Source organism: Pogoniulus pusillus, chromosome 24 (assembly GCF_015220805.1).
Source record: "Pogoniulus pusillus isolate bPogPus1 chromosome 24, bPogPus1.pri, whole genome shotgun sequence".
NCBI classification, from domain to species: domain Eukaryota; kingdom Metazoa; phylum Chordata; class Aves; order Piciformes; family Lybiidae; genus Pogoniulus; species Pogoniulus pusillus.
In genome coordinates this window covers 2,278,959-2,305,597 of record NC_087287.1, presented here as the reverse complement: position 1 = coordinate 2,305,597, position 26,639 = coordinate 2,278,959, and the positions used below count along the sequence as shown (strand labels likewise).

The following is a 26,639-nucleotide window of genomic DNA, read 5'->3' as shown; positions in this document are numbered from 1 at the left end:
ACTGTACCTACATATTCCTCAGCCTTAACTGAATTACATACAAAACTCTTCCAAGATGATCACCCAAAGTGTTGTTTTCAGAAGACATAAAAGAAAAGATAAGGTCAGAAGACCTTTCTCTGCAGAGAATTATTGTGGTCATAGAGCTGTCAACAAGAAGAAATACAAGCAGGACTCATTAAAGAATCACTGGGAGAAGTCCTCCATGTTAGCAATTGAGGTTTTTTCCTTTTTTAACACTGTAAAAAAATTGTGGCTTTTTTCCCCCCTCCTTTTAATAAGCAACCTCTGCTCAGAAAGTAGCTTGCACTCAAATCTGGTTAGAGGAAAAAAAATGAAAGAGTCAGAGATATTAAAAGACTAAAATAATAATAGCCTGAGGTCCAGCTGTTTACAGAGTTAATGCCCTCAATCACTAAGCTAAACTTGCTTAATTTCTATTCCCTTGTAACAGACAGAAAGGAGAGGCAGGAAAGTTCATCAAAGCAGAGGCCAGAACAAATATAGTGTGGAGTCTTTCCAGAGATTTGCTGACAACTCACATTAATGTTCTCAAAGAGAAGGAACTTAACATTTTGCAGCAGATGCTTAATACTTTGCAGGCTCAGATCCAGCTTGACGAGTTTTGCATCTGACTGGAAAGCCAACGCATGCCTGCAGCAGCATCCAGTAGCAGCTCAGCACCTTGCAAAACCTTTTCAGTGACTTAATTCCTAAGACATAACCTGAGATACTTTACATGTTCTCTGTATTGGTATGTGACACAAATCATGAACAATTAAGAGCTGCCAATTAAATGGGAGGGACAGCTTGTTGTTGTGGTAGCTCTTTATCCTTAATCCATCTGCGGCTGGGAATGCTCTAGAACTGGGACATCCTACAGCACAGGATTCAAAACTGATCTCTTAATATCCTTCAAGAGCTGTCTGAGTGTACTCACATACCAAGCACAACAAGCACTTAACCTTAATGCAGCATTAGTTTTTATAGGTTTCAGTACTTGGCAAATGTGTTTTAAACTCAACATCTCAAGTTAAGGGTGTTAACAACACTAAGCTTTCCACTGGAAAACAGATTTGTACTGTAGAGGCAGCTAACCCATTGAAATAATGTAAGGAAATCATCTTTATGGACTTAGGGAGGGGGGAAAAAATCACCTAAGAGCTTCATATTTCAAAAGAAGCATGTGTTCATTTTGTCAGTGAATTAATTAGTCTCTTTCCTGCAGTGCAAAGCCAAAAATCCACACAGGCTAATAACTGCTCTTGGTCCCCAGACCAATTTATGGGTTCTGACAGGCAGTCAAATGGCACAGATGATTTGTAATAAATCAACAATCTCAGAGCAACAACTCAGAAGCAGCAGCAACTAAAGAGTGCAGAACCCAGTTTGAGAGTGGATGTAGTCTGAATTCCAGCAGCCTCTGGATGCTGGGGGTTTGCAGGCAACTTCCCTTCTAGCAGCCTCAGTGCTGTTACCTGATGACTTAGCCACATTGGGGTTTTTTTTCCATCTGAACTCATGTGCAAGGACAAATGAAAAATAAAAATCTCCTCCATGCTCATGTTACCAACTGAGTTTGTTCCAAGTCAAGAATTCTTCTCTGCTTATTGATCAAACAGACACAAAGGGCTGCAGCCTTGAAGAAGTGGCCTGACTGTACTACATGCAAGTACACGAGGGCTGGAGCACCTCCTGTGAGAAGAGACTGAGGATGTTGGGGCTGCTCAGTCTGGAGAGGAGAAGGCTCTCAGGTGACCTTAGTGTGACCTTTCGGTATCTTAAAGGGGGTACAGGGAAGCTGGAGAGGGACTTTTTAGACTATCAGGTAGTGATAGGACTGGGAGGAATGGAACAAAGCTAGAAGCATGTAGATTCAGATTGGATGTTAGGAAGAACTTCTTCACCATGAGGGTGGTGAGAGCCTGGAATGGGTTGCCCAGGGAGGTGGTGGAAGCCTTGTCTCTGGAGGTGTTTGAGGCCAGGCTGGATGAGGCTGTGGCCAGCCTGATCTAGTGTGAGGTGTCCCTGCCCATGCAGGGGGTTTGGAACTGGCTGATCCCTGTGGTCCCTTCCAGCCCTGGCTGATTTCTATGAACTGGAACTAGATGATCTGTGTGGTCCCTTCCAACCCTGACTGATTCTATAGTAAAGCACTCTTAATTTCTCCAACCTCACTGTAGCTTTTTGTTTCCAAAGTGCCTTAAAAAAAACCCAAACAAACCCCCCCAAAAAAACAGATCACATTCCAAATCCCATTAATGCCTTGGATTAGGTCTTTGCAGCTGACTTGATACAGCTTCTTCTGTTTCTGTGCAATAAAGAAGCCTCTTGCTGTCTGTACAAGTGTCATCAATAACGTTCAGCTGTGGATACTCCATCACTCAAAACTGGCCATAAGTTCTCACAGTCCAGATGGAAGGAGGCTGCTGTGTTGCCCTTAAGAACAGTTATTTCTGCTGCTTCTGGAAGCATCAACCACCAAAGACAGCATGCATGTTTATGTCTTCCACTCTGCCTGCTGCCCTGAGCAAACACTTCTGTAAGATATCTGCTACTGGCACAGGTTTTACAGCAGCTAACAATTTCCCTCAGCTGTCTTTTCTTCTTCTTTTTTATTTTCATCTGCTACTTCTTTATTTTATAATCCTAGCTCCTAGAGAGTAAGGATTAATTCCTGAGCACTAAGCTGGATGGGGCCGTGGGAGTAATGAGAGACACTGAACCTACTGACTTCCACACCTCAGTGAAATGTTCCTTGAAAAGCACACCCTAAGCTCAGAGCAGAAAAGTGATTTTCTCTGGGGATTCATCAGAGTCTCAGAAATGTGACATTCACTGCAGCTGATACCCAAGATGTGACTGTGTCCAGTTCTGGGCTCCCCAATTCAAGAGAGATGTTGAGGTACTGGACCGTGTCCAGAGAAGGGCAACAAGGCTGGTGAGGGGCCTGGAGCAGAGCCCTGTGGGGAGGGGCTGAGGGAGCTGGGGGGGTGCAGCCTGCAGAAGAGGAGGCTCAGGGCAGACCTCATTGCTGTCTGCAGCTACCTGGAGGGAGGCTGCAGCCAGGTGGGGTTGGTCTCTTCTGCCAGGCAACCAGCAACAAAACAAGGGGACAAAGTCTGAGAATGTGCCAGGGGAGGTCTAGGCTGGATGTGAGGAGGAAGTTCCTGGCAGAGAGAGTGATTGGCATTGGAATGGGCTGCCCAGGGAGGTAGTAGAGTGGCCGTGGCTGGAGGTGTTAAAGAAAAGCCTGGCTGGGGCACTCAGTGCCATGGTCTGGTTGATTGGCCAGGTCTGGGTGCTAGGTTGGACTGGATGAGGTTTGAGGTCTCTTCCAACCTGGTTGATTCTATGATATGCCATAAGCCTCCCAGTACCCCAGCAGCATTCATGCTGGGTTCATGCTGGGCACACAGCACAGAGAGACCTGCTCCATTAGGTCACAGAAAGCCTCTGCCATATTCCCATTGCAGTGCCCTGCATGTGCAAGCTCCTCTTGCCAAAGGTGGAAGCAACACCAGTGGTTGCACATGCAGAGTGCCTGCACAGGCACAAAGGCAAGGAGCACAGGGACCTACACAGAAGAGAAGACTGGACAGCAGAAGGTTAGGTGGACTCTACCTTCTTGCTTTTCCTCATTCAGTTATGCAGTGCATCCAGCCTCTCCAAAGCCAGGTCAGGTAACTATTTACCTTTCCAACCCACAATGACTCAGGAATCACTTAGAACTGATTTTGCATAATTCACCCTAGGGTTTGTGGGGCTGTAAGAATCATGTAAAGAGTGAAGTAAAAGACAGCATTTATTTAGCTGTCTTCTGGGCAGATACTACCAGCACATGCAAAAAACCAATAACATTTTATGTCGTGGTGGAATGTGATTACACTTGGAATGTCTTTGCTTTATTGCAAAGCCATATTTATGGCCTAATTAAGACACAGGGTGTAGTTCAGAATTGGATAGACACCAAGGGATTTATCTGAAAGCCACCTCCAAAGATCAGAGAGAGGCACAGAATCAGAGAATCAGTAGGGTTGGAAGGGACCACAAGGAGCATCTGCTTCCAACCCCCCTGCCATGGGCAGGGACACACTACCCTAGGTCAGACTGCCCACAGCCTCAGCCAGCCTGGCCTGAAACACGTCCAGGGATGGGGCCTCAACCACCTCCCTGGGCAACCCATTCCAGGCTCTCACCACTCTCACACTGCACAACTTCCTCCTCACAGCCAGTCTGAACCTACCCATCTCCAGCTTTGCTCCATTCCCCCCAGTCCTGTCACTCCCTGATAGCCTAAAAAGTCCCTCCCCAGGTATTTTGTAGGCTGGATGTTAGGAGGAAGTTTTTGGCAGAGAGAGTGATTGGCATTGGAATGGGCTGCCCAGGGAGGTGGTGGAGTTGCCTCCCCTGGAGGTGTTCAAGCAAAGCCTGGATGAGGCACTTAGTGCCATGGTCTGGTTGACTGGACAGGGCTGGGTGCTAGGTTGGACTGGAGGATCTTGGAGGTCTCTTCCAACCTGGTTGATTCTATGATTCACGGACCACATGTCTGCCTAAATATACAACTGTGCCATTCAGAGGCAAAATTCACAGTGCCAGGTATTCCACAGAACTCCACTCTCAACATGTCTGTCACTTGAAAGAAAAGAAAAACAAACCAGAAAAACCCAACCAAAACCCAACCAACCAAGCAAGGAAAACTCAAACCCAGCAACCAGCAACAGGCAAACCAAACACCAGCATGAAGGACACATGTTGGTAGATACTGCAAGCTTATACACATTGCATTTTGTGAAATAGAACATTAGCAGGGTAAACCAAATCCCTGAGAGTCTCAAAATAGAACCTTTCTTCACCATAAATAGGAAGTCCTTTACCCTTACAGGTCATTAAGCTGCCTCTCAGTGGCCATCCTCAGCCTTTGCTTGGCAGCCCTCTTTTCTGGCCCCTTCTGCTATCATCTGTTCTAGCACAAAGGCCTTCTCCAAAGCACCTGATTATCTCACTCTGATTATCCCACAGACTGCATTTTCTGAAGCTGAACTTTATTTGGTAGCTCTGAAGAGGAAAAGCAACTATCCAAGCACATCAAAACCACAATAGACTGTTCTAATGGGAGTACTATTAGCAAGAGTGTGTCACTCGTTTGCTTAGCTCTGTCCCACTTCTCTGACAATGAAGAGTGAGAGTTATTTCTGGGAGAGTCAGAAAAATCCCCAGTTTGAGCAATTATTACATGCAATCATGTAACTAAATAGGAAATCTCATACTGGAAGGCAAAAAGCCTACAGTAGAAAGCATGGAAATATTAACTACAAAGTGATAGATCAAAGCACCTCTCCCTCTCCCCCTCCATGTGCTATTCCCAAAGGCTCCATTTCTTAAGGACTAAGCAAGTCTGCTTGCCAGTGGCAGCTCCTCTACATGCTTTAAAATGACTTCACAAACATTTCAGAGAGGCAACACAGCCAGATTTCTGGTTAGTCACTGTTTACAAACCCAGAAAGCAATTGGGCAGAGCTAGCTTATCAGACACACAGGCACTCACTCCCACCTCAGTGCTCACAGACAGAACATCAAGGTCCTCCAAACCCAGAATGAGACAACCCCAAAGGACAGACCAGATCACACCTCCAAAGCAACAGAAGCTCTGGCCCATCCCCTAGTTCACATATTTCTGCAAGGGGGGAAAAAAAAACAAGTAAAAAGAAGAAAAGAGTGGGTTTGAAGTTGTCTGGAAAGCTGCAGAAGCAGCAAAGTGAGAACTGGCCTTTGTACAACGCATGTCTAAACAGGGCTTACACAAAACCCTGGCCACTTCAAACAAGTAACAGATGCCCATCACTTAACGTGGGTCCTGAGGTCCTTCCAGTACCCAAGAGTGGTCAGAAGGTGATTCTTTGATGGCTTGTACACAGTAATAGGCACTGGAGATCAATAGCTGCGCATAGAAGATCAGCTTTCACCCAGCCAGTATGCACAGATGTGTGAGATACTCAGCACAGCTATCACATAGGAGACCACAGCAAAGTCAGCACTGTTCATGCATTATTTCCCTGTCTGTAAAATGCACATTTAGGTTTGGAAAAAGCAAAACCCAAGCCCTGCAGAAGCCTTTGTCACACCTATTGCTCACTGTCAGAAAAGCCCATCAGAATTTCACAGGAAATTCTCCATTGAGAATCCCTTTGTTTCAGAAATAAAGGCTTCACCCTGGAAAATCTCCATCCAAGCAGCAGATGTGGCAGCAGAGCACTGCACATTGCACAGATCTGGCACTTGCTCCTTTCCAGGGGAGGCTCATCCACCCTGGCACACAGGTCTCAACCCACCACAGCACGTTAGTGATTTAAAGGGATTTAATCAGCCAGGTTGGAAGAGACCTCCAAGCTCATCCAGTCCAACCTAGCACCCAGCCCTAGCCAGTCAACCAGGCCATGGCACTAAGTGCCCCATCCAAGCTTTGCCTGAACACCTTCAGGGACAGCAACTCCACCACCTCCCTGGGCAGCACATTCCAATGCCTTGAGGAGCCCAGAGCTGGACACAGGGGCAGAGTAACCTCCCTTGTCCTGCTGGCCACACTGCTCCTGAGCCAGCCCGGGATGCCATTGGCTCTCCTGGCTACCTGGGCATACTACTGGCTCACTCACCATGGCACACTGCCTTTCAGGAGGACATCCCCAAGCTATACACTTGTCAAAGTCATCCTCACAACCTCAAGTTCCTGGCCTTTCCAGAAGACCAGGGGTTGCACCCCACTATCGACACTCCCACATTCCAACGGGGATGGGTTTCCCTTCTCCTGTGTGGGGATTTCTTTGGAAGCAATACAGATGTGTGCCCCATGCACTGTGCAGATGTTGGTGATGGCAGACTCCAGACACTGCACACCGTGAGGCACACAGGTGCAGGCTGGGGGAGCCTCTGAGCCTTTTCTCCTGTTTTGCAGCAGTAATGTGCTCATTATTACTGACCTCAGACAATCCATAGAACCAAAAGCAAACACTCCAAAGAGCCTGTATCAGGCCATTAGTCAGCTGCCTGACATTTCCTCTTTGTCTAGCTGAACAATGTGCTTGGACAGAAAGAGAGGAGAAAGCAGGGTGAACAGAGCTCCTGCCCAGCGCGGTCAGCATCGCGCCTGGCTAGCCAGCCTGTGGCAGCAGACACCCACACAGCCCAGCCCTCAGGGAACCAACATTACACCTGCCTGTCTGACTTGCCAACTCTCGTGTACAGTGCATCTCTTACCTGGGACCACTCTCATGGAATCATTAATGCTGGAAAAGACTTCTAAGATCATCAAGTCACAGAATCAACCAGGTTGAAAGAGACCTCCAAGACCATCCAGTCCAACCTAGCACCCAGCCCTAGCCAGTCATCTAGACCATGGCACTAAGTGCCTCATCCAGGCTTTTCTTGAACACCTCCAGGGATGGTGACTCCACCACCTCCCTGGGCAGCCTATTCCAATGCCAATCACTCTCTCTGTGAAGAACTTCCTCCTAACATCCACCCTATACCATCCAACCACTAAACCAGTACCACCATGTCCACAAAAGGAATCTGCTGCAAAACACCAGAGGTTTGAAGCACAGGTGAAGGGCTTCAACTGTGGCAAGGGGAGGTTTAATGTACCCATTAAGCAAATCTCTAAATGGCTAAGTAGTGGGGAAGGAGGGGAGGACACAGGACCATACTAAAAGAAGATTAAGGAAGTTCCCTCACTGAAGTTGTTTGGGTTTTTTAAAGAGCAGATCAAGCACAGGATTCTTCAGCACCTGTTGTGCTGGTGTGAGGCTAATTGGAATACTTTAATGAGAAAGATTCTAGGCTGTGAAAGGAAACAGTGGTGATAGATGCTTCACCCATAGGCTTGCTGAGATGTATAAAAACAAGGACACAAACATAGATAGCACAGTGAGTGTCTCTACCTGTCAGAGTTGGTGTCTGTGATTTCTTCCTGGGCTTCTGCAGCTCTGCCTGGATCTGTGTAACCCAACTAATCCTTCTGCTGCTAACCCCCCTTGCCGATCCTCTAAACTCACCCTGCACATAAGGCAAGCTCTGGAATAAGGTAGAGGAGTGGAAAGAAGGTGGAGGGGTGATTGGAGCCCCTCCTGGGCACTCTGATGTCTGGGAGGGCTGTTGTGCTTCTGTATCACTTTTAACTGCTCTATTGCTGTATACAGCTGTGAATACTTGTAATGTATTGTAAATCTCTGCTTGTATATTGTGCTGAGCTGGGAATGCAAAGCTTCATTCCTTAACTTCCAGCCTGCTGGGTCTAGTCTGGGTGAATTCATTGGTGGGGGCAGGGGAATAACTCCCAAGCCATCACATCCACACAGTTGGTCCACAAAGCTAGGAGGTATCCTGTGCTAGGAAGTCTGAGTCTATCTTGTCAAGGCACAAAGTCATTGGCTGCTGTTGGGGAGATGTTGTGTGATGCTGAGCAGGCCTGTACTGGGTTGCTTTGTTGCCTGGCCCCTGTGCTCTGAGGGCCTTGAGGAGAAGTGATGAGCCACATGCCCTTCTTGATGATTCTATAATTTAGTAGGAGTTGAATCCTATGTCTGAATAAATCAGAGTTCGTTACAAAGGATTTCTAGAAACAGCATAGAGGATTTTTTTTGGTGCTTGTTTGTACAAAGATGATGACAAAGTGGCTGTTAGAGCTCCTAAAGGATCAGAACTTGATTGAGTAAACTCTTTCCCAAAAGCAAGTTACGCTCCTGAAGGCATTAATACTACAGAAGCAGATGACTAAAACATGAGAGATTTTTGCTCCCAGCCACTGACATCGATCCTGAGGCTGCTGCACATTTTCAAGACATGTCTGCACAAGGATATGAGTGTGGTGGCTCTTATAGCATCTCTCATCTGCTTGTAGCAATTGCCAGATTAGGAATGAAGAGTTTGTGGGCCACAGAAATGGTTTTAGTCCTACTGTACCAAGGAGAAATCCTGCCATGAGCTCAGGACAAATAGTGACCAGTGTGGCACAGCCGACTTGCTAGAGGGCAGGGATCCATCCAGAGGGACCTGCACAGGCTGCAGAGCTGTGCCCAGGCCAATCTCATGGCATTCAAAAAGGCCAAGTGTAAGGTCCTACACCTGGGTGGGCACAATCCCAAGCACAACTCCAGGCTGGGTGGGGAATGGCTGAGGACAGCTCTGAGGAAAAGGACCTGGGGGTCTGGGCTGATGAAAAGCTCAACAGGAGCCTGCAGTGTGAGTGCAGCCCAGACACAACCCTGTGCTGGGCTGCAGCAAGGGCAGTGTGGGCACAGGGCAAGGGAGGGGATTCTGCCCCTTGGCTCTGCTCTCCTCAGACCCCACCTGCAGTCCTGGGGGCAGTTCTGGAACCCCCAACACAGGAAGGACATGGAAGTGTTGGAGCCAGTGCAGAGGAGGCCACCAAGATGCTTAGAGAGCTACAATAGCTATGCTAGGAGGACAGGCTACAAGAGTCGGGGCTGTACAGCCTGGAGAAGAGGCTTTGAGGAGACCTTAGAGTAGCTTTCCAGCATCTGAAGAGGAAGGCTGGGGAGGGACTATTGACAAGGTCTTGTAATGACAGGATGAAGAGGAATGAGTTTAAACTGGCAGAAGGGAGATTGAAACCAGATGCTAGGAAAGGGTCCTTTGCAGTGAGGGTGGTGAGACACTGGCATAGGTTGCCCAGGGAGGCTGTGGCTGCTCCCTCCCTGGAGGTGTTCAAGGCCAGGTTGGATGAGGCCTTGAGTGACCTGTTCTAGTGGGAGGTGTCCCTACCTATGGCAGGGGGTTGGAACTGAGTGAGCTTTGAGGTCACTTCCACCCTAAACCATTCCATGATCCGATGATGCTGAAAGGCTTGCCCTTGTTTGCTCTTTGGATAGCTTCATCAGTGAGTATTACATCAATGTTATTCTTTCTAAGCATGAGCTTAACACTTACTTTCTGCAGCAGCATGACCATGCATATGCAGAACAATTTGAAGTACTAAATTTCTGTGCTAACAGCATCCAGAGCAGCTGAGAAATCATGGGAACATGCTAATTATGCTCCAGCCAAGAAATACAACTACCAGCATGATTTGCGGTCAGCTCTTTAATTAATCTTACTATTAATAAAGTTACAGGAAATCAATGTGTCAAAAGGACTTGAAAGGATTACCAACTGCTCTGGACAAATTAGCAACACTTCCATGCCTAGAGCAGAGGGAAAGCACAAAGCTGTTTAATTAAACTATTTACCAGCGAGGAATTTAAATCACTACAAATATTCCATTTCCAGTACCTTTTTTAGCTGGGATTGAAGGCTCTTGGGGACAAAGTAACACACACAGCTTCCCAGAGGCATTCTTTTTACAGGAAGGGGCTTGAAAAATGTTGCAGTTAAACCCAGTAAATGAAGGTGAAGCGAGGAACAAAAGAATGTAAGATGGCATTTAGAATTAAGAGGCCTGGAGAATAACTCAGCTCCACATTAACAAAAGATGTTACAGAACTGCTTGGAATTGTTTGGCTTGGAAGGGACCTTTAAGATTATCGAGTCCAACCACCTGCCCAGCACTGCCAGGTCATCACTGAACCACGTCCCTCAGCGCCACATATCCACAGCCCCTCCATCCCTCTGGGGATAGGGACTCCACCACTGCCCTGGGCAGCCTTGGCCAGGGCTTAGCAACCAATTTGGTGAAGAAATTGTTCCTGAGCTAGTTTGAAGCTAGCTAGAATGGTTTGGTGAGAAGATAGATTACAGGCTGTGGAAGGAAAACAATGGTGATGTCTGCTTCCCTCACAGGTTTGCTGAGATGCATAAGAACAAAAATGCAAACATAGGTAAGGCACTCTTCTGCTGCTGGGGAGCTCTGAGCTGCATCTCTCTCTCTCTCTAACCTCACCCTCTGGTTTTCTTCTTTCCTAACCCACTTTGCTTCCTAACCCCCTGGCCAAACCTCCACTCTTCCTTGGGACTGGGGTAAGAGGGGCAGGGGGAAGGTGGAAGGGCAGTTGGGAGCCCCTCCTGGGGACTCAGGTTTCTGGGAGGGCTGCTGTGCTTCTGTATTACCTTTTACCTTGTCGATTTCTGTATATAGCTCTATACACTGTAAGTATCTGCTTGTATATTCTCCTAAGCTGTAAATATAAGCTTCATTCAATTTCCAGAGCCAGCTGAGTCTAGTCTGGGTGATTTTCAAAGTGGGGGAGAGCAGGTAACACCCAAACCATCACAGTTCTTAATGTCCAACCTAAACCTCCCCTGGTGCAATCTGAGGCCATTTCCTCTTGCCCTGTCACAGACAACTTCCCCAAGTGCATCCTCTGCACCCACTGCAACATGACAAGCAAGGTAACTGCCCTCAAAGGGTGGAAGAGATCCAGCCCTTAGAAAGTAATAACTTCTCAAAGGAGGGGGAAATGAGTTCTTCAGGATCTAAATGCATGCTTTTTATTCTGGAACCTGGATGCTCACTGCTGCAGATAGCAGAATGAGTGGACAGAGCCACAGGCTCCGGGAGCTCAATGAAACCAGAGTGAGTTTTAGTGCCCAGTTTAAACTGTTGCATTAAACTACCACACCCTCTGTGGAAGCACTCCATTGTATTGCTGGATTGACTCAGCACTCTTCCAGTCCTGCTTGTCCTGTAGAGCAAAGAAATGCTCTTAGAGGCAAGCACTACCCACTGGTGCACAGATCACCTGCTGCTGAGCTTGGCCAACAGCCCACCAGGGATCTGAAGCAAATGTGTCCAGATTTCACATCACCTAGAACTAAGCATTTCCCTTCACAGTTCTGGCAACAGAGAAGCTATCGACTGCAGTTCAGACAAAAGGATCCTACTTAACACAAGGAGCTAAGCCCTGCCTTGCCTCTTAGCACTTGACAAAGGACGTCAGGCAAGGCAAGACTAGCCTAAGAGCATTTCGTGCCTGCTGAGCTAATCCACAGAGAGGGACTCCCTTTCAGAGTGGCTTTAAGACTGATTTCCAAATAAATTGGAAGTGCCCAAGAGTTGCCCTCAAGATAGAGTGCAGAGAGAAGAGAAGCACACAAACCAAGACACAGCTTGTAGGACAACGGGCTGGCTGTCCTCCGTGTGTGAAGGACAGGCTGGCCTCTGAAGCAGCAAAGGCTTCAGAATGTCCCTATCACTATACTGGTGTCAACTGAAACCAGGAGAGTCCAGATCTGCCTGGGGTCCTCTCCCCCAGTCATAACCCATCGTGCTCAGCATCTGCTATCTCGCAGGATGGGGATGTCAGGGGTTGGAAGGGACCCAAAGAGATCATCAAGTCCAACCCCCCCTGCCAGAGCAGGACCATACAGTCTAGCTCAGGTCACACAGGAACACATCCAGACAGGCCTTGAACGAGTCCAGAGAAGGAGATTCCACAGCCTCTCTGGGGAGCCTGTGCCAGTGCTCTGGGACCCTTACAGTGAAGAAGTTCCCCCTTGTGTTGAGCTGGAACCTTCTATGCTGCAGCTTCCATCCACTGCTCCTTGTCCTATCCCAGGGAGCAGTGAGCAGAGCCTGTCCCCCTCTCCTGACCCCCAGCCCTCAGATATTGACAACCATTTATTAAAGTCTAGAATGACAGATAGAATCTAATCCACAACTGGTGACAGGACTATGATCCCCAGCTCAATTAATATTTTCATAGTGTTTTTTACCAATTATGTAATGCAAGGCAAGATCTTCACTAATGGCATCCTTTAGAACACCGAGATCTAAGAGGCCTCATCCTGAGAGCCATTTCATCACAGAGCTACCTTCACTGCTTCCTGGCCCAGATGTCTATCAACTCACCAGCTCCAGGCCACCTGTGAACATTACTGACCCTGCTGAATACTTCAGAAGTTCAGGTGCCACACCAAAAAAAAATTCATGTTGCTTTCTTAAATGCTAATGTAGGTCACCAAACAAAGAAAATAAAAGGGAGGAAGAACAATGAGGTCAGTAGATTAGAGTGCAGAAATGGCTCTGTCTTTCAAAGGGAGTCTGCATTATCAATTGGCTGCCCTAAAGCTTCTCTTCAGGTCTTTTTCAAGTGGCTCTGGATGAGAGGCCAGCAACCTGCCCTGTGAGACTGCTATTTCACTGCTGTCAGAGGTGCTGCTTTATTAGCATTATTACAGGGTCAACTCTGTCATCTTGAACCTGACAGCAAACTTCAGCAACTAAAAAATGAAGGCATCAATTTCAGTGATAGCAAACAATCTGAACACTTGCTCTGACCACGGCAGGGAAACCTGCAGCTGAGGTGCCTTTCACACACAGGGGATGGGAAGAAGGGCAGAGCAGAAGAGGGCTCCTGTTTCTCTCCCTTGAAACTGAGGTTTCTCAGAACTCTCTTTTTCTCTGCTTTAGGCACAGCTTTGCCAGTAACAGGCTGCAGAAGGGCTTGTTTTAAAGGGTGAAAACTGGAGGTTATTCCAGAAACCACACAGGAAAGAACTGAAAGAGTTTATGGGATAACCTGTCAAACTCATAGAACCAACCAACCTGGAAGAGAGCTCCAAGCTCATCCACTCCAACCTAGCACCCAGCCCTAGCCAGTCAACCAGACCATGGCACTAAGTGCCTCATCCAGGCTTTGCTTCAACACCTCCAGGGACAGTGACTCCACCACCTCCCTGGGCAGCCCATTCCAATGCCAATCACTCTCTCTGACAACAACTTCCTAACAACATCCAGCCTAGACCTGCCCTGGCACAGCTTCAGACTGTGTCCCCTTGTTCTACTGTTGCTTGCCTGGCAGCAAAGCCCAACCCCACCTGGCTACAGCCTCCCTTCAGGTAGTTGTAGCCAGCAATGAGCTCTGTCCTGAGCCTCCTCTTCTGCAGGCTGCACACCCCCAGCTCCCTCAGCCTCTCTCTGTGAAGAACTTCCTTCTAATCATCAAGTTTCCTCAGTTCATGTTCTCCATCCATACTGTAAATCAAATTAGCATATAAACTAGAGGCCAGCACTTCAAATCTGACTACTTCTAAACAATGTATTTCTGTGCAACCTCAATTTTCACACAGAGTTAAAGCACAGGTTGGTGTATTTCTCAAAATCCATACTGTTTCTGCAGTAGGAAGAGGCTTACTTTTTGCAAGTAACCTATTAGTATTTCAGTGACTCATTGTTTAGAGCAGCCAAAAGTAAATGAAATTCTGTGCTCATTATCACACAACATGAGAACTGAAAGCAGAGCCCAGTGTTCAAACGTGATGCAGAACTGGAGGCGAGTCCTTTCATGGAGGAAAAAAACAAAACATAGCTTGGTGCATAAAGAAGAGGTTGCTGCATTTAGGTCAAGCCCCATTCTGGCAGAAGCTGCTGCTGACATGTTCTGGCCATGACAAGTAGCCAGAGAGTTTCCCACACTGTTTCCTGAAAAGATGTCCCTAGGCCAAAATGGCCCAAATCATTTCCCTGGGGCAAAATGGTTCCATCCCCCAGGCTGGGGACAGAGTGGCTGAAAGCAGACAGGCAGAGAGGGACCTGGGGGTGCTGGAAGATTATAGCTGAAGATGAGGCAGCAGAACCAATGGCATCCTGGGCTGGATCAGGAACAATGTGGGCAGCAGGACCAGGGAAGTTATTTTAGCCTTATACTCAACAGTGGTCAGGCCACACCTTGAGTGTTGTGTCCAGTTTTGGGTTCCTCAATTCAAGAGAGATGTCAAGGTGCTGGAACATGTCCCTAAAAGGGCAGTCAGGCTGGGGAGGGGCCTGGAGCACAGCCCTGTGAGGAGAGGCTGAGGGAGCTGGGGGTGTGCAGACTGCAGCAGAGGAGGCTCAGGGCAGAGCTCATTGCTGTCTGCAACTACCTGAAGGGAGGCTGTAGCCAGGTGGGGTTGGGCTCTTCTGCCAGGCAAGCAGCAACAGAACAAGGGGACACAGCCTCAAGCTGTGCCAGGGGAGGTCTAGGCTGGATGTTAGGAGGAAGTTGTTGGCAGAGAGAGTGGTTGGCATTGGAATGGGCTGCCCAGGGAGGTGGTGGAGTGGCTGTCCCTAGAGGTGTTCAAGCAAAGCCTGGATGAGGCACTTAGTGCCATGGTCTGGTTGATAGGATAGGGCTGGGAGCTAGGTTGGACTGGATGAGGTTGGAGGTCTCTTCCAACCTGGCTTGTTCTATGATTCTAAAATACAAATGAAGATTCTTCATTTTGCAAAAGGGCCATGAGTAATACACACAAACAGTAATAAACTCTTGGCACTCTCATTTGGAAGCTCATTTTTAAGCTTTAGAGGCCAGGAATTTATCATGATCATCGTGAATGTCTTCAGAGAAAATGCCACCACTATGCAAAAAAAGCAAGAGAGCTGAGAGCTGTCTGCACTGCTTCCTCCTCAGATCAGCATGATATATGTAGTTATTATAGTTAACTTACAGCCCATTAAGATGAATCAACATTTGTTTGCTTGATTGAATGGCAGTGGGACACAGAAACTGTATATTGTAGTTTCAAACTACAGAAGCTCACACACATGCATTTTCACAGCAGAGAACTGAGGGAGCCCATCAGAAATGAGACTGCTGTTATCTACTTCATAACGCTTCAAAAAGCATGGAAATAAATAATGCCCTCCTGAAGTAAACTACCTAAACAGTTTGTTAGAAGAAAGCTACCCAAGAGAACTTATTTTTCAACAAGCAGGCAGGGGGAAAGCCTGTGGGAGTCAACACAATGCTTTAATTCAGTAGATTCCAGTAAATGAGAACATCTGGAGCAGCAAATTTTGCTGCCATTTCCGGAATGGACGAGTCTGTGATTTACCTGAGAACAGACAACCAACCTGTCAGTGTCACAGGAGCTGCCTGAAAGGAGCTTCCTAGTCGAGGGCAACTTTTCTTAATAAAACTGTCTTTCACTCCACGACTTCATTAACATTGAGAGCTCAGAGCTGCAGGAGCTGCTGTGCAGAAAACCACCATCGGAAGGCTGCGTGCTCGAATCACATCTGGGTCACCATTTGCCACAGGCTGGTTACCATTGGTAATAGGGTAATAAGAGAGGGGGAGAAAGGCTTGATACAAGCAAGTTCCAACCCAAATCCAATTCATTGCACCCCAAGCATGGGCTCACATACCTTCTATCAGAAGGCTACACAACAGGGTTACAAATCATGTTGGACTCTGGCTGGCTACATACACTTGCGTTAGGACTACGTTAGGCTCACACACTGATCAGCACAGACACTCTTCATACTTTCTCAGCAACACCTACAGTGTGTCTGAGCAGAGACAGGAGAAACCCACAGACTCCAGCCTCACATTTGTTTATATCTGTTACACCATTCTCTAAGGTCATTCCAACTTTCCACTTCATCTCTACTCAGCACTTACTGAGCTCAGGCACTCTCACCTGACAAGGCTTATGTTCCACTGTGTAATACTCCAACAGCTGTACCACAGTCAGACAATTCCATACAATCACTGCATTCAATATGACTATATCCAACAGTACCCTTCTTGGTGAACACAGGCTAAGCTTACTGCTAGGCTGACTAACCTGTCACCAAACACCATGGGGGGAACCTCAACACATCAGGTCTTCTGCTTATGGGAGACTCAATATTGAGTATATATTAAAATAGCCACTACTTAACTCTAAATCAAAGTTCACAACTTGATATAGTGGCAGACTTAATCCAGAATATCATTCATTCCTTAACTTTCAGCTGCTTGTGTTTAGTCTGGGTGAATTCACTGGGGGGGGGGGAGGTAACACCCAAACCACTGCACATGCAAAGAACTCAGCTCTAGTCAGACCACCAATCCACCTCAGCCTCTCAGACATGGCTCAGTGAGAAGATAATGCCTCATTTATTTTGTTTGAATAAAGAGACACAGATTTTACTAACTGAGTAACAGCTACAAGCAGTTTTTCCCCTTTGCTTGATGTACCTTGCTGCCAGCACGAGGCGGAACTATAGTTAAGTGTTTGCTGCCTGGGTCTTTTTTTTGTAACTGATATTCATCTTTTTAAGATGATGAGGGGAAGAGTCTGCATAAACACAATGCAAAGATACAAACTTGGGATCAGTGCTTCTATTGCACAGTACTTAAATATACAATTATTTTCAGACCTGACAGGCAATGAGTTTCTGCTCATCTGTGTTACATTCCTGCTGTGCTTCTTGACTGTGATGTCAATAAGGAAGACATTTTAGCAAGGTAATAAACCTGCAAGAAATAGTTCTCTCACTTAGAATCATAGAACACCTCCAGGGACGGTGACTCCTCCACCTCCCTGGGCAGCCCATTCCAATGCCAATCACTCTCCCTGACAACAACTTCCTAACAACATCCAGCCTAGACCTCTCCTGGCACAGCTTGAGGCTGTCCCCTTGTTCTGTTGCTGAGTGCCTGGGACAAGAGACCAGCCCAAACCTGCCTATGACTGCACTTCAGGTAGCTGCAGACAGCAATGAGCTCTGCCCTGAGCCTCCCCTTCTGCAGGCTGCACACCCCCAGCTCCCTCAGCTGCTCCTCACAGGGCTGTGCTCCAGGCCCCTCACCAGCCTTGGAGACCTTCTCTGGACACATTCCAGCACCTCAACATCTCTCTTCAATTGAGGGACCCAGAACTGGACACAGCACTCAAGGGGTGGCCTAAGCAGCCCAGGGACAGAATAACCTCCCTTGTCCTGCTGGCCACACTGACCCTGAGCCAGGCCAGGATGCCATTGGCTCTGCTGCCCACCAGGGCACACTGCTGCCTCATGTTCAGCTATAATATACCACCACCCCCAGCTCCCTCTCTGCCTGGCTGCTCTCAGCCACTCTGTCCCCAGCCTGTAGTGCTGCTTGGGGTTGTAGAACCTTGCACTTGACCTTGTTAAATCTCATCCCACTGACCTCTGCCCATCCAGCCAGCCTGTTCAGGTCCCTCTGCAGGGCTCTCCTCACCCTCCAACAGATCAAGACCTGCTCCTAGCTTGAAACTGGTCTGGAGTGGGCTGTTTTTTTTCTGTGCATAGACTTTCAACGAATGTTCATCCATTACTGTCAAGCAGCTTGTCTTGCTACTCCACACTTCCTCTGTAAATCACAAATACCCTGCTTTCTAAACCATTTGCATGCCTAATAATAGTGCCTTGCTGCAAGGCAAGGAACATTAGGAAATCAGCAGTGCATGTGTGGAAAGCCAGCAGCAGCTTCTCAGAAGCGCTTCTCCCGTCCCTGCGAAGGCCACTGCGGCACACAGCACACAGCACACACACTCAGGACTAAATCCAAGGGCTGAAGCATCTCTGGCATGGCAGGTTGTAAAAGAGCATCAAATGGTCCAAGTGCACTCAGAAGACACAGATGATACAGAAGCGACGGCGCTCTGGGCAGAATAGAAAGCAGCTCCCCGACAGCTATTCAGTATCAGCCTCTGTCAAGAGGTGGGCAGGACTTTCCTACAACACCTGATCTTAGCTACAAGACATGCTGGCACCACCAAAGTCAGCACTCCCCATGGCTTTCCCCAAGGGGACCATGTGCATTACAGCACTCCTGTGCCATCTTTCCACCTAAGAAAACAGCTCACCCCAACACAGTTCCAAACATGCTACTGTGTCAACCTGACTTATTGTCACTCCAGTACACCTGCCTGATATTCTCCTCCTTTGCCAGACAGGTACACCATCAAGAGATCCCTGAGACTGTCCTTTCTGGAGCATTGTGACTAAAAGATGTCTTCAGTTACCTCTAGTTGGGCAGAGTGTTCTGGCAGCTTCTCACAATTCTCCCAGAAATTTCCAGACAGGATTCCTTAAAAGCCTCTAGACAGAAATGAACCCTACCTGCTCTCCATGAAGAATCTTTGGAGCTCACTCTGCTGGCAGGCATTTGTTGTGCAGATCCTGGCTTGCCTTCACCCTTCTGCTGATAGGGGAAGCAACAGGTGGGAGGAAAACAAAGGCTTGGGCCATTATGACCCCTCCCAAAGCGATAAACAGGTACCCACAGGTGTTTAGGTGCTTGTTAGTGTCTTGCCCAAATAAGGGTGAGCAAGGCCTGGTTTCACCTAATATGGTCAGCTTTGCAGATGCCATTCTGATTGGTGAATCTCCGTGGCCAAAGGAGCCTTTGCACTCAGGCAAATGACAGAAATTGAGCTAAATTGCAAGCAGCTGTGCTGCTGCTGCTGCCTCAGTGTGCTGCTCTGCTCAGACAACATGCTCTGCCTCCCTGCTCTCAGCTTGGACAACATCTTCTGCTTTGCCTTGTGCTTCAGACCAGTTGAGCCCTGATTTTTTGGGCTTGAACCATCTGGAAACTTGAGCGCTTCAAGTTTGGCAGGAGAAGGCATTAAGTGCCTCACAACGTGGTGAGAAGTGCCACTGTCATTGTGCTTTCTGCACATGTGCAAGGGCTCCTGCCTGCACCTCTGCAAACCTCCCTGCCAAGAGGAACCAGGATCAGGTCAGAGATTTATTGTCACACTTGTCCTTTCTAAACAGCACGTGTCACAGTCCTGGAGATCTTAGTTCTCAGCATCAATAACAGCAGTTTCCAAACTACCTAATAAAGGACTGGGTGTGAGGACTTTACTCATTTTCAGCTTTGCTTTAAGTATGTGTCTCAGCTGTGTCCAGAACCTCCTCCTCCTGGATAATTTCTCATCTTTCCATTTGCTGGCCACTTTCAAACCACAAGTAACAAAATGTTATTTCTTCTCACTAGATGCATGAACTGATTTCAGCCTTTGCACCTCATGTGCAAGGCAATTGCAGGGCACAAAGGGACCACGTCACTATGAGAGCACAGAGGCACTGCAAACAGGGTGCTCAGAGAAGTCACAAAGGCTGCAACCCTGCAAGTGTTCAAAGCTGTGCTGGATGGGGCCTTGAGAACCTGTCTGTTAGAAGGTGTCCCTGCCCATAGCAAGAGGTTGATGACCATTCAGGTGGCCTTCAATCCAAACCACACTATGCCCTGATAGACAACAGCACTCGGTGTGTGCACCACACAGCTTCCAACTTAATCCTAAAGGGCCCACACGTGGGAAAGGAACCTCCTCATACCATGTTTACCTATCTCACTTGTGCCTGAATTTCTTTACCAACAGACAGCTAATATAGAATCGTGGAACCATAGAACAGTGTGGGTTGGAAGGGACCTCCAAAGGTCATCCAGTCCAACCCCAGTGTGGTCAGCAGGGACATCCTCCACTAGAGCAGGTTGCTCACAGCTTTGTCCAGCATTACCTTGAACACCTCCTGGAATGAATCCTCAGCTACCTTCCTACTCCAGTGTTCCACCACCCCCATGGAGCAGCTCTCCTATGAGGACAGACTGAAAGAGTTGTGGCTGTTCAGTCTGGAGAAGAGGAAGCTCCCAGGTGACCTTCTTGTGGCCTTCCAGTATCTAAAGGGGGCCTTCAAAAAAGCTGGGGAGGGACTTTTGAGGATATCAGGCAGTGACAAGACTGGGGGGAATGGAGCAAAGCTGGAGGTGGGGAGATTCAGCCTGGAGGTGAGGAGGATGTTCTTCACCATGAGAGTGGTGAGCGGCTGGAACGGGTTGCCCAGGGAGGTAGTTGAAGCCCCATGCCTGGAGGTGTTTAAGGCCAGGCTGGGTGAGGCTGTGGGCAGCCTGATCGAGGGTAGAGTATTCCTGCCCATAGCAGGGGGGTTGGAACTGGCTGCTCCTTGTGGTCCCTTCCAATCCTGACTGATTCTATGATTCATGGTAAAGAATCCCCTGCAGCCCAGTAGAATGAGAAGGAAAATCAGGTTATTGTCATCTGTTGTATTGAAACATGGGCTCAGAAGGAGCATACAGCTCAGGCTGTTTAGTTTGAGGAAGAGGAGGCAGAAGGAAGACCTCATTGCTGTCTACAGCTACTTGAAGGGACATTGTGGAGAGGCTGCTGCTGGTCTCTTCTCACAGCTAATAGGTGACACAACAAGGGGAATGGCCTCAAGCCAAGACTGGGGAGGTTTAGATTGGATGTTAGGAAAAAGTTTTTCATGGAGAAAGTGGTCAAGGACAGGAATGAGCTGCTCAGGGAGGTGGTGGAGTCACCCACCCTGGATGTGTTTAAGGGTCATCTGGATGTGCTGCTTAGGGATATGGTTTAAGGTGAATCTTGTTGAGTAGGGTTCTAGGTTGGACTTGGTGATCCTGAGGGGCTTTGCCAACCTGCCTGTTTCTGTGATTCTGTGACCTTGTCCCATGTGTGTTGTTGGGGAGGCTGACGACTCATTAGAAGCTAAGTAACAACCACAAGACAGCAAGAGTATAAGAGCTGCATTGCTGTATAGCTGAGAGCTCACCTGTACAGGAGAAATCATCCACACGGACATATCCTGCGACACAGTCACAGCGGTAGGATCCAGGCAAGTTAACGCACACGGTGTTGGCGTGACAATAATGCATCTTGGCAGCACACTCATCAATATCTGCAGGGAAGAACCACCAAGGAAAGTTACAGTCAGGCTTAATAAAAATCAATAACATGACACAATCTTAGAATAAGAGAAAATAAATTCCATTTTCAACTCCAAAGGCAATCTGGCTTAACTCTAGCATAAAGAACAAGATAAATTTAGTAGAAAAGTATTCCTTAAAGGAGAGCTAAAATTCCTGTATCATAGCAATGGGCTCCTTCTAGTGTTCTTCAGGAAACCTCATTCTTCTGTTTTTTTTAAACTCTGGAAAAGCCACACATACATTTAGGTATTTTCTGTGACAATGCCAAAAGATGAAAGCTGATACAGAGTTTTCAAACGTTAAACAGTGTCAGAAGTCTGCAGCATTGACAATCCTAACTCTGTCTCATCAACAAACCAAGGCATAACAATGGCACGGCAGCTCTTGACACAGTGGTGGCAGATGCAGTGCTGGCCAGGTGAGCCACAGCACAGTTTGTCAGGGCAATTGAGTAGATTCAGTTGCTGAGTTGATCAGCCACTACTCCAGCCCTCCAGGTTCACCCAAGTACTCTGACAGTGTCCTGTCCTTCAAAAACACCTAGGCTGCAGACATGACTGAACAGTGCTCTGCGCCGCTACCACACCCTGCACAAGCAGAAGTCTGAGCCAGTCACCTAAGCTCATCTTAATGCTGCTTTACATTATGCCAATGGGGAAAAGAAAACTACCAAGGAGCAGCAGAAACTTAACCCTGTTTCTCTGTTGGCTTCAGCAATCCCTACTGCTGCTGCAAATCCAAAATCCAAACCTGCTTTCAGAGCAGTGAATCAAACCTATCATTTACTTGCCTGTTTAAATATCCCAAAGCTCTGTGATATTGTAAACTGCAAAATCTTCCCCTCTCCTTCCCCACAAAAGCAGATATTAGATTGAAGCATTCTCTTTATTTTTTTTGCTCAGCAGGATAGATTTTCTGCTTAGCAGCACAGATTTTACATAAAGTAATTTCTGGTTTTCAAAAGATTAATTCTAGTGTTACATACGTCCACACAAAGGGAGATGAATCAGACGTGGCTTTTTCTCCCCTATTACTTTCCCCTTGCTAATGGCTGCTGGCTCTACAGAAAGGCATGCACTGACACCACAGCTGAACAGCTTCCCCAGCCAGTGTGGCAGAGTTGTGCTCGTCGCCCCACAGCGTGGTCTTTTACCACACAGAATCAACCGGGTTGGAAGAGACCTCCAACATTATCCAGTCCCACCTAGCACCCAGCCCTACTGAGGAGAGGATGAGTGAGCTGGGGTTGTTTAGCCTAGAGAAGAGGAGGCTCAGGGCAGAGCTCATTGCTGTCTTCAACTACCTGAAGGGAGGCTGTAGCCAGGTGGGGGTTGGGCTCTTCTCCCAGGCAACCAGCAACAGAACAAGGGGATGCAGTCTCAAGCTGTGCCGGGGGAAGTACAGGCTGAATGTTAGGAGGAAGTTGTTGGCAGAGAGAGTGATTGGCATTGGAATGGGCTGCCCAGGGAGGTGGTGGAGTCACCATCCCTGGAGGTGTTGAAGCAAAGCCTGGCTGAGGCACTTGGTGCCATGGTCTGGTTGATTGGCTAGGGCTGGGTGCTAGGTTGGACTGGATGATCTTGGAGCTCACTTCCAACCTGGTTGATTCTATGATTCTATCCAGTCAACTAGACCATGGCACTAAGTGCCTCATCCAGTCCTGCACAGCCACCTGTAGAGACCAGCAGCAGCCTCCCTTCTCCCTCAGCCCACGGTGTGCCTATGGAGACACAGTGGAAGAGCTATAAGGGGTTAGCTCCATGACATTTAACCCCAGAAGGTGACAGGGTTTAATTGTGCACATGCTGAGTTCTTGGCTGCCTAAATCAAGGTATCCTGCTTAACCTTCCTAAAACAAAGGAGCTGCAGTTGAGATACACCCACAGATTCCAGCCTCTGAAAATGAAACACATGCCAGTTATACTCACACTTGCTACACTACAGACATCTGTCCAGTAGGAACTACTTCGTGTTGGCCACCAAACAGCTGTCAGTTGGCAGCGATTCCTGACTGCTGCCAACTTAGGCTGAATTAGAAATGATGGCCTGGAGGCAAAAGACTTTGTGTAGCACTGCAAACACCTTGAACCACCTCGTTCCCACACTTCTGCTGTTTCTGTTGCAGTGCCACCTGACGAAATGAATTTTAAAAAGTCAGGAGCATCAAATCTGGGGAAGATAAAAGCCAAGAAAAATCCTCCCACATGTCTTGTTATCACACCACTGAGTGCTAGAGCCACTTGGGAAACACTCAGGTGTTGATGTGCATTCACACTGTTCTGCTTGCAGCCTCTTTTTAATAGGCTTTTGGAGCATAGCTTTGAGGAGTTTTCTCTTGCATAGCTAATAATTTGCTAGCATAAAAGGGAAAGGAACAAAAAGAAAGAAAGAATGTCAAAACAGCAACCAATTCACCTGAAAATTAACCTCATGCAGGCCCCTCTCTCTCAGGCTTCCTCGCTGAATCCACTGGACACATTTCTCCTCTTTCTCCCCGCAAAGGGAAGTGAGAGGATTAAAGGTGTCAGAGGTGAAGGAACTTGAACTTGGACTCGTTGCAAGGAAGGCTTGCCTCACCATAGCCCATAGAATCATAGAATCAACCAGGTTGGAAGAGACCTCCAAGATCATCCAGTCCAACCTAGCACCCAGCTCTAGACAATCAACCAGACCATGGCACCAAGTGCCTCATCCAGTCTTGTCTTGAACACCCCCAGGGATAGTGACTCCACCACCTCCCTGGGCAGCCCATTCCAATGACAATCACTCTCTCTGCCAACAACTTCCTCCTAACATCCAGCCTAGACTTCCCCCAGCACAACTTGACTTTTTGTTCTGTTGCTGGTTGTCTGGGAGAAGAGACCAACCCCACCTGGCTACAACCTCCCTTCAAGTAGCTGTAGACAGCAACCCAACACACCAGAAAAGCCAGGCAGAAAAAGAAAACTCACAACCCACATGAAAATATCACTGTGGGAGAACTGCTCCAAAGGAGACTGAGCACTGCAAGTGATGACTTGACTATAAATAGAGGAATTGAGAACAACTGACACTGGGCTGCTACAAAAGTCCCTGAGTCAGGAAGAAAAAGCCTGGACCTAACAAAGGAAGCAGAAGGAACAAAAGATCCCTCTCTTCAAACTTTGCTCATTTACCTAGCTCTCTTCTCAGTCTTCCTTGGTGCATTTTCCATAAACTTTTCCAGTCTTTCACATTTTCCTCCCCTTTGCAATATTTGGCTTCTTCTAAGACACACATTTCCTTTACAGAGAATAATACTCAAGAGGTCAAAACTGGCAGTAGCATTTTCTTATTAAAGCCTGTAGGGCAATGCTAAAGCTGTTGTTCTGGACCACAATTCTACAAACTCTTGTAAAAGGTTAGGTATTCATCACAAAAAGCTTTGGGGGTTTATTTAATATCATTTGAGTAAAATCCATGAAGCACACAGTGGTACACATCAGCTGGGTTGTAATGGAACTCAAATTGTGATTCATGCGTATGGATCGCTTGTCGCATCTGAAATATTAGAGCTCATCTTCTAGTGGTCTTTGGAGGTGCTAAAAATACATGATTTATGTGTCTCTCCAGGCTGGGGAAGTAGTTTGTTTTTCTTTTCAGAAGGTATATGTATGGTCTTTAAAATCAGACTTGACACAGCATAATGATCATTCACATATCACCAGCTTCCATCTGCATAAGGCAGATCTTTGCACAATGAAGACATTTGGGCTCCAGCTTTCCACAAGCTGACAGAATGACACAAAGTTTCCAAAACAGTGAAGCACAACAATGGGAGAACATAAGACCTGTCCTGGAATTTCAGTGCCCCTAAGCTCAGGTGAAGGTGAACATGTGCCTGACTCCATTGCCTCAGCAGCTCCATGTTCATTATATCTACTTTTTCTTCTCCGAGTCCTCCCTGACTCATAGGATCACAGAATTAACCAGGTTGGAAGAGACTTCTAGGATCATCCAGTCCAACCTAGCACCTAACCCTTCTAATTAACTAAACCAGGGCACTCTGGGCCTCATCCAGCCTCCTCTTCAACCTCTCCAAGGATGGCGACTCCATCACCTCCCCGGGCAGCCCATGCCAATGCCAATCACTCTTTCTCTGAAGATTTTCTTCCTAATGTCCATCCTTACTCTGCCCTGGCAGAGTCTGTCCTCTTCTGCTTATAACTTCTCTCCACTGCCAGACTCACTGCACTTCAGCTCTGCTTCATTTTGATTCAGTTTTCATTTACCCTCTTGTTGCCTGACTTCTTTCATGTGTCTGACATGTCCCATACCTGGGTTTTACCTTTAGCACAGGGTTGGTTTCGCAAACCCTGCACTACAACCCTAAGGGAGCCATAAAGCAGGAGTCAGCAGTTCCCTGTGAACTGGCAGCAGCTCAGCTTCCCCCAGTTGCCTAATAAGAGAAGACTAATTACTAGCTGCAAATGTTTAGGTTAGCCTTAAAACTGTTTACCAACTTGACTGTTTGATAGTAATGCATCACCAGGGCAGCAGTGCAAACACAAGCACCCTCACAGCCTCTCTGACTTTCAGAGACTGCTGTCCAGTCAGAGGCAATGAAACAACCCAAACCAAAAGCAGATAAGGCAAAGAAAAATTCCTCATTCAGTAAGAATAAAGACTGGATGAGGCACTTAGTGCCATGGTCTGGTTGACTGTCCAGGGCTGGGTGCTAGGTTGCACTGGATGAAACTTGGTGGGACGACAGACAGGACTGGGCTGTTATACTGGAGGGATATAACCTTTTCAGGAGAGATAGGCAAGGGAGAAGAGGAGGAGGGGTGGCCCTGTATATTAGAGAGTCACTCCATGCCATTGAGCTAGAAGTGAGGGATGAAGGGGTAGAGACCCTGTGGATTAAAATCAGAGGCAGGACTAATAAATCTGACATCCTGGTTGGAGTCTGTTACAGACCACCCAACCAGGATGAGGGAACAGATGAGATATTTTACAAACAGTTGGAGGCTGTCTCAAGATCTTCAGATCTTGTCCTTGTGGGTGACTTTAACCTGCCAGATATCTGCTGGGAACTTAATTCGGCAGAGAGGAGGCAGTCCAGGAGATTTCTGGAGTGCATGGAGGACAGCTTCATGACCCAACTGTTAAACGAGCCTACCAGGGGTCAAGCTCAGCTTGACCTGCTGCTCTCCAACAGAGAAGGGCTGGTAGGAGATGTGATAGTGGGAGGCTGCC

The 26,639-nt window shown here is 47.5% G+C and overlaps 1 protein-coding gene across 8 annotated transcripts in view; it reads right to left on the bottom strand.

Moving 5' to 3' along the window:
• NELL1 (neural EGFL like 1) overlaps positions 1-26,639 on the bottom strand; it is a 322,104-nt gene that overhangs the window by 147,099 nt on the left and 148,366 nt on the right. For all 8 annotated transcript variants that reach the window (XM_064163058.1, XM_064163057.1, XM_064163059.1 and 5 more), the window contains one exon: positions 21,266-21,391. In XM_064163058.1, coding sequence (XP_064019128.1) covers positions 21,266-21,391 — 126 coding nt within the window. The remainder of the gene's footprint in view (positions 1-21,265; positions 21,392-26,639) is intronic.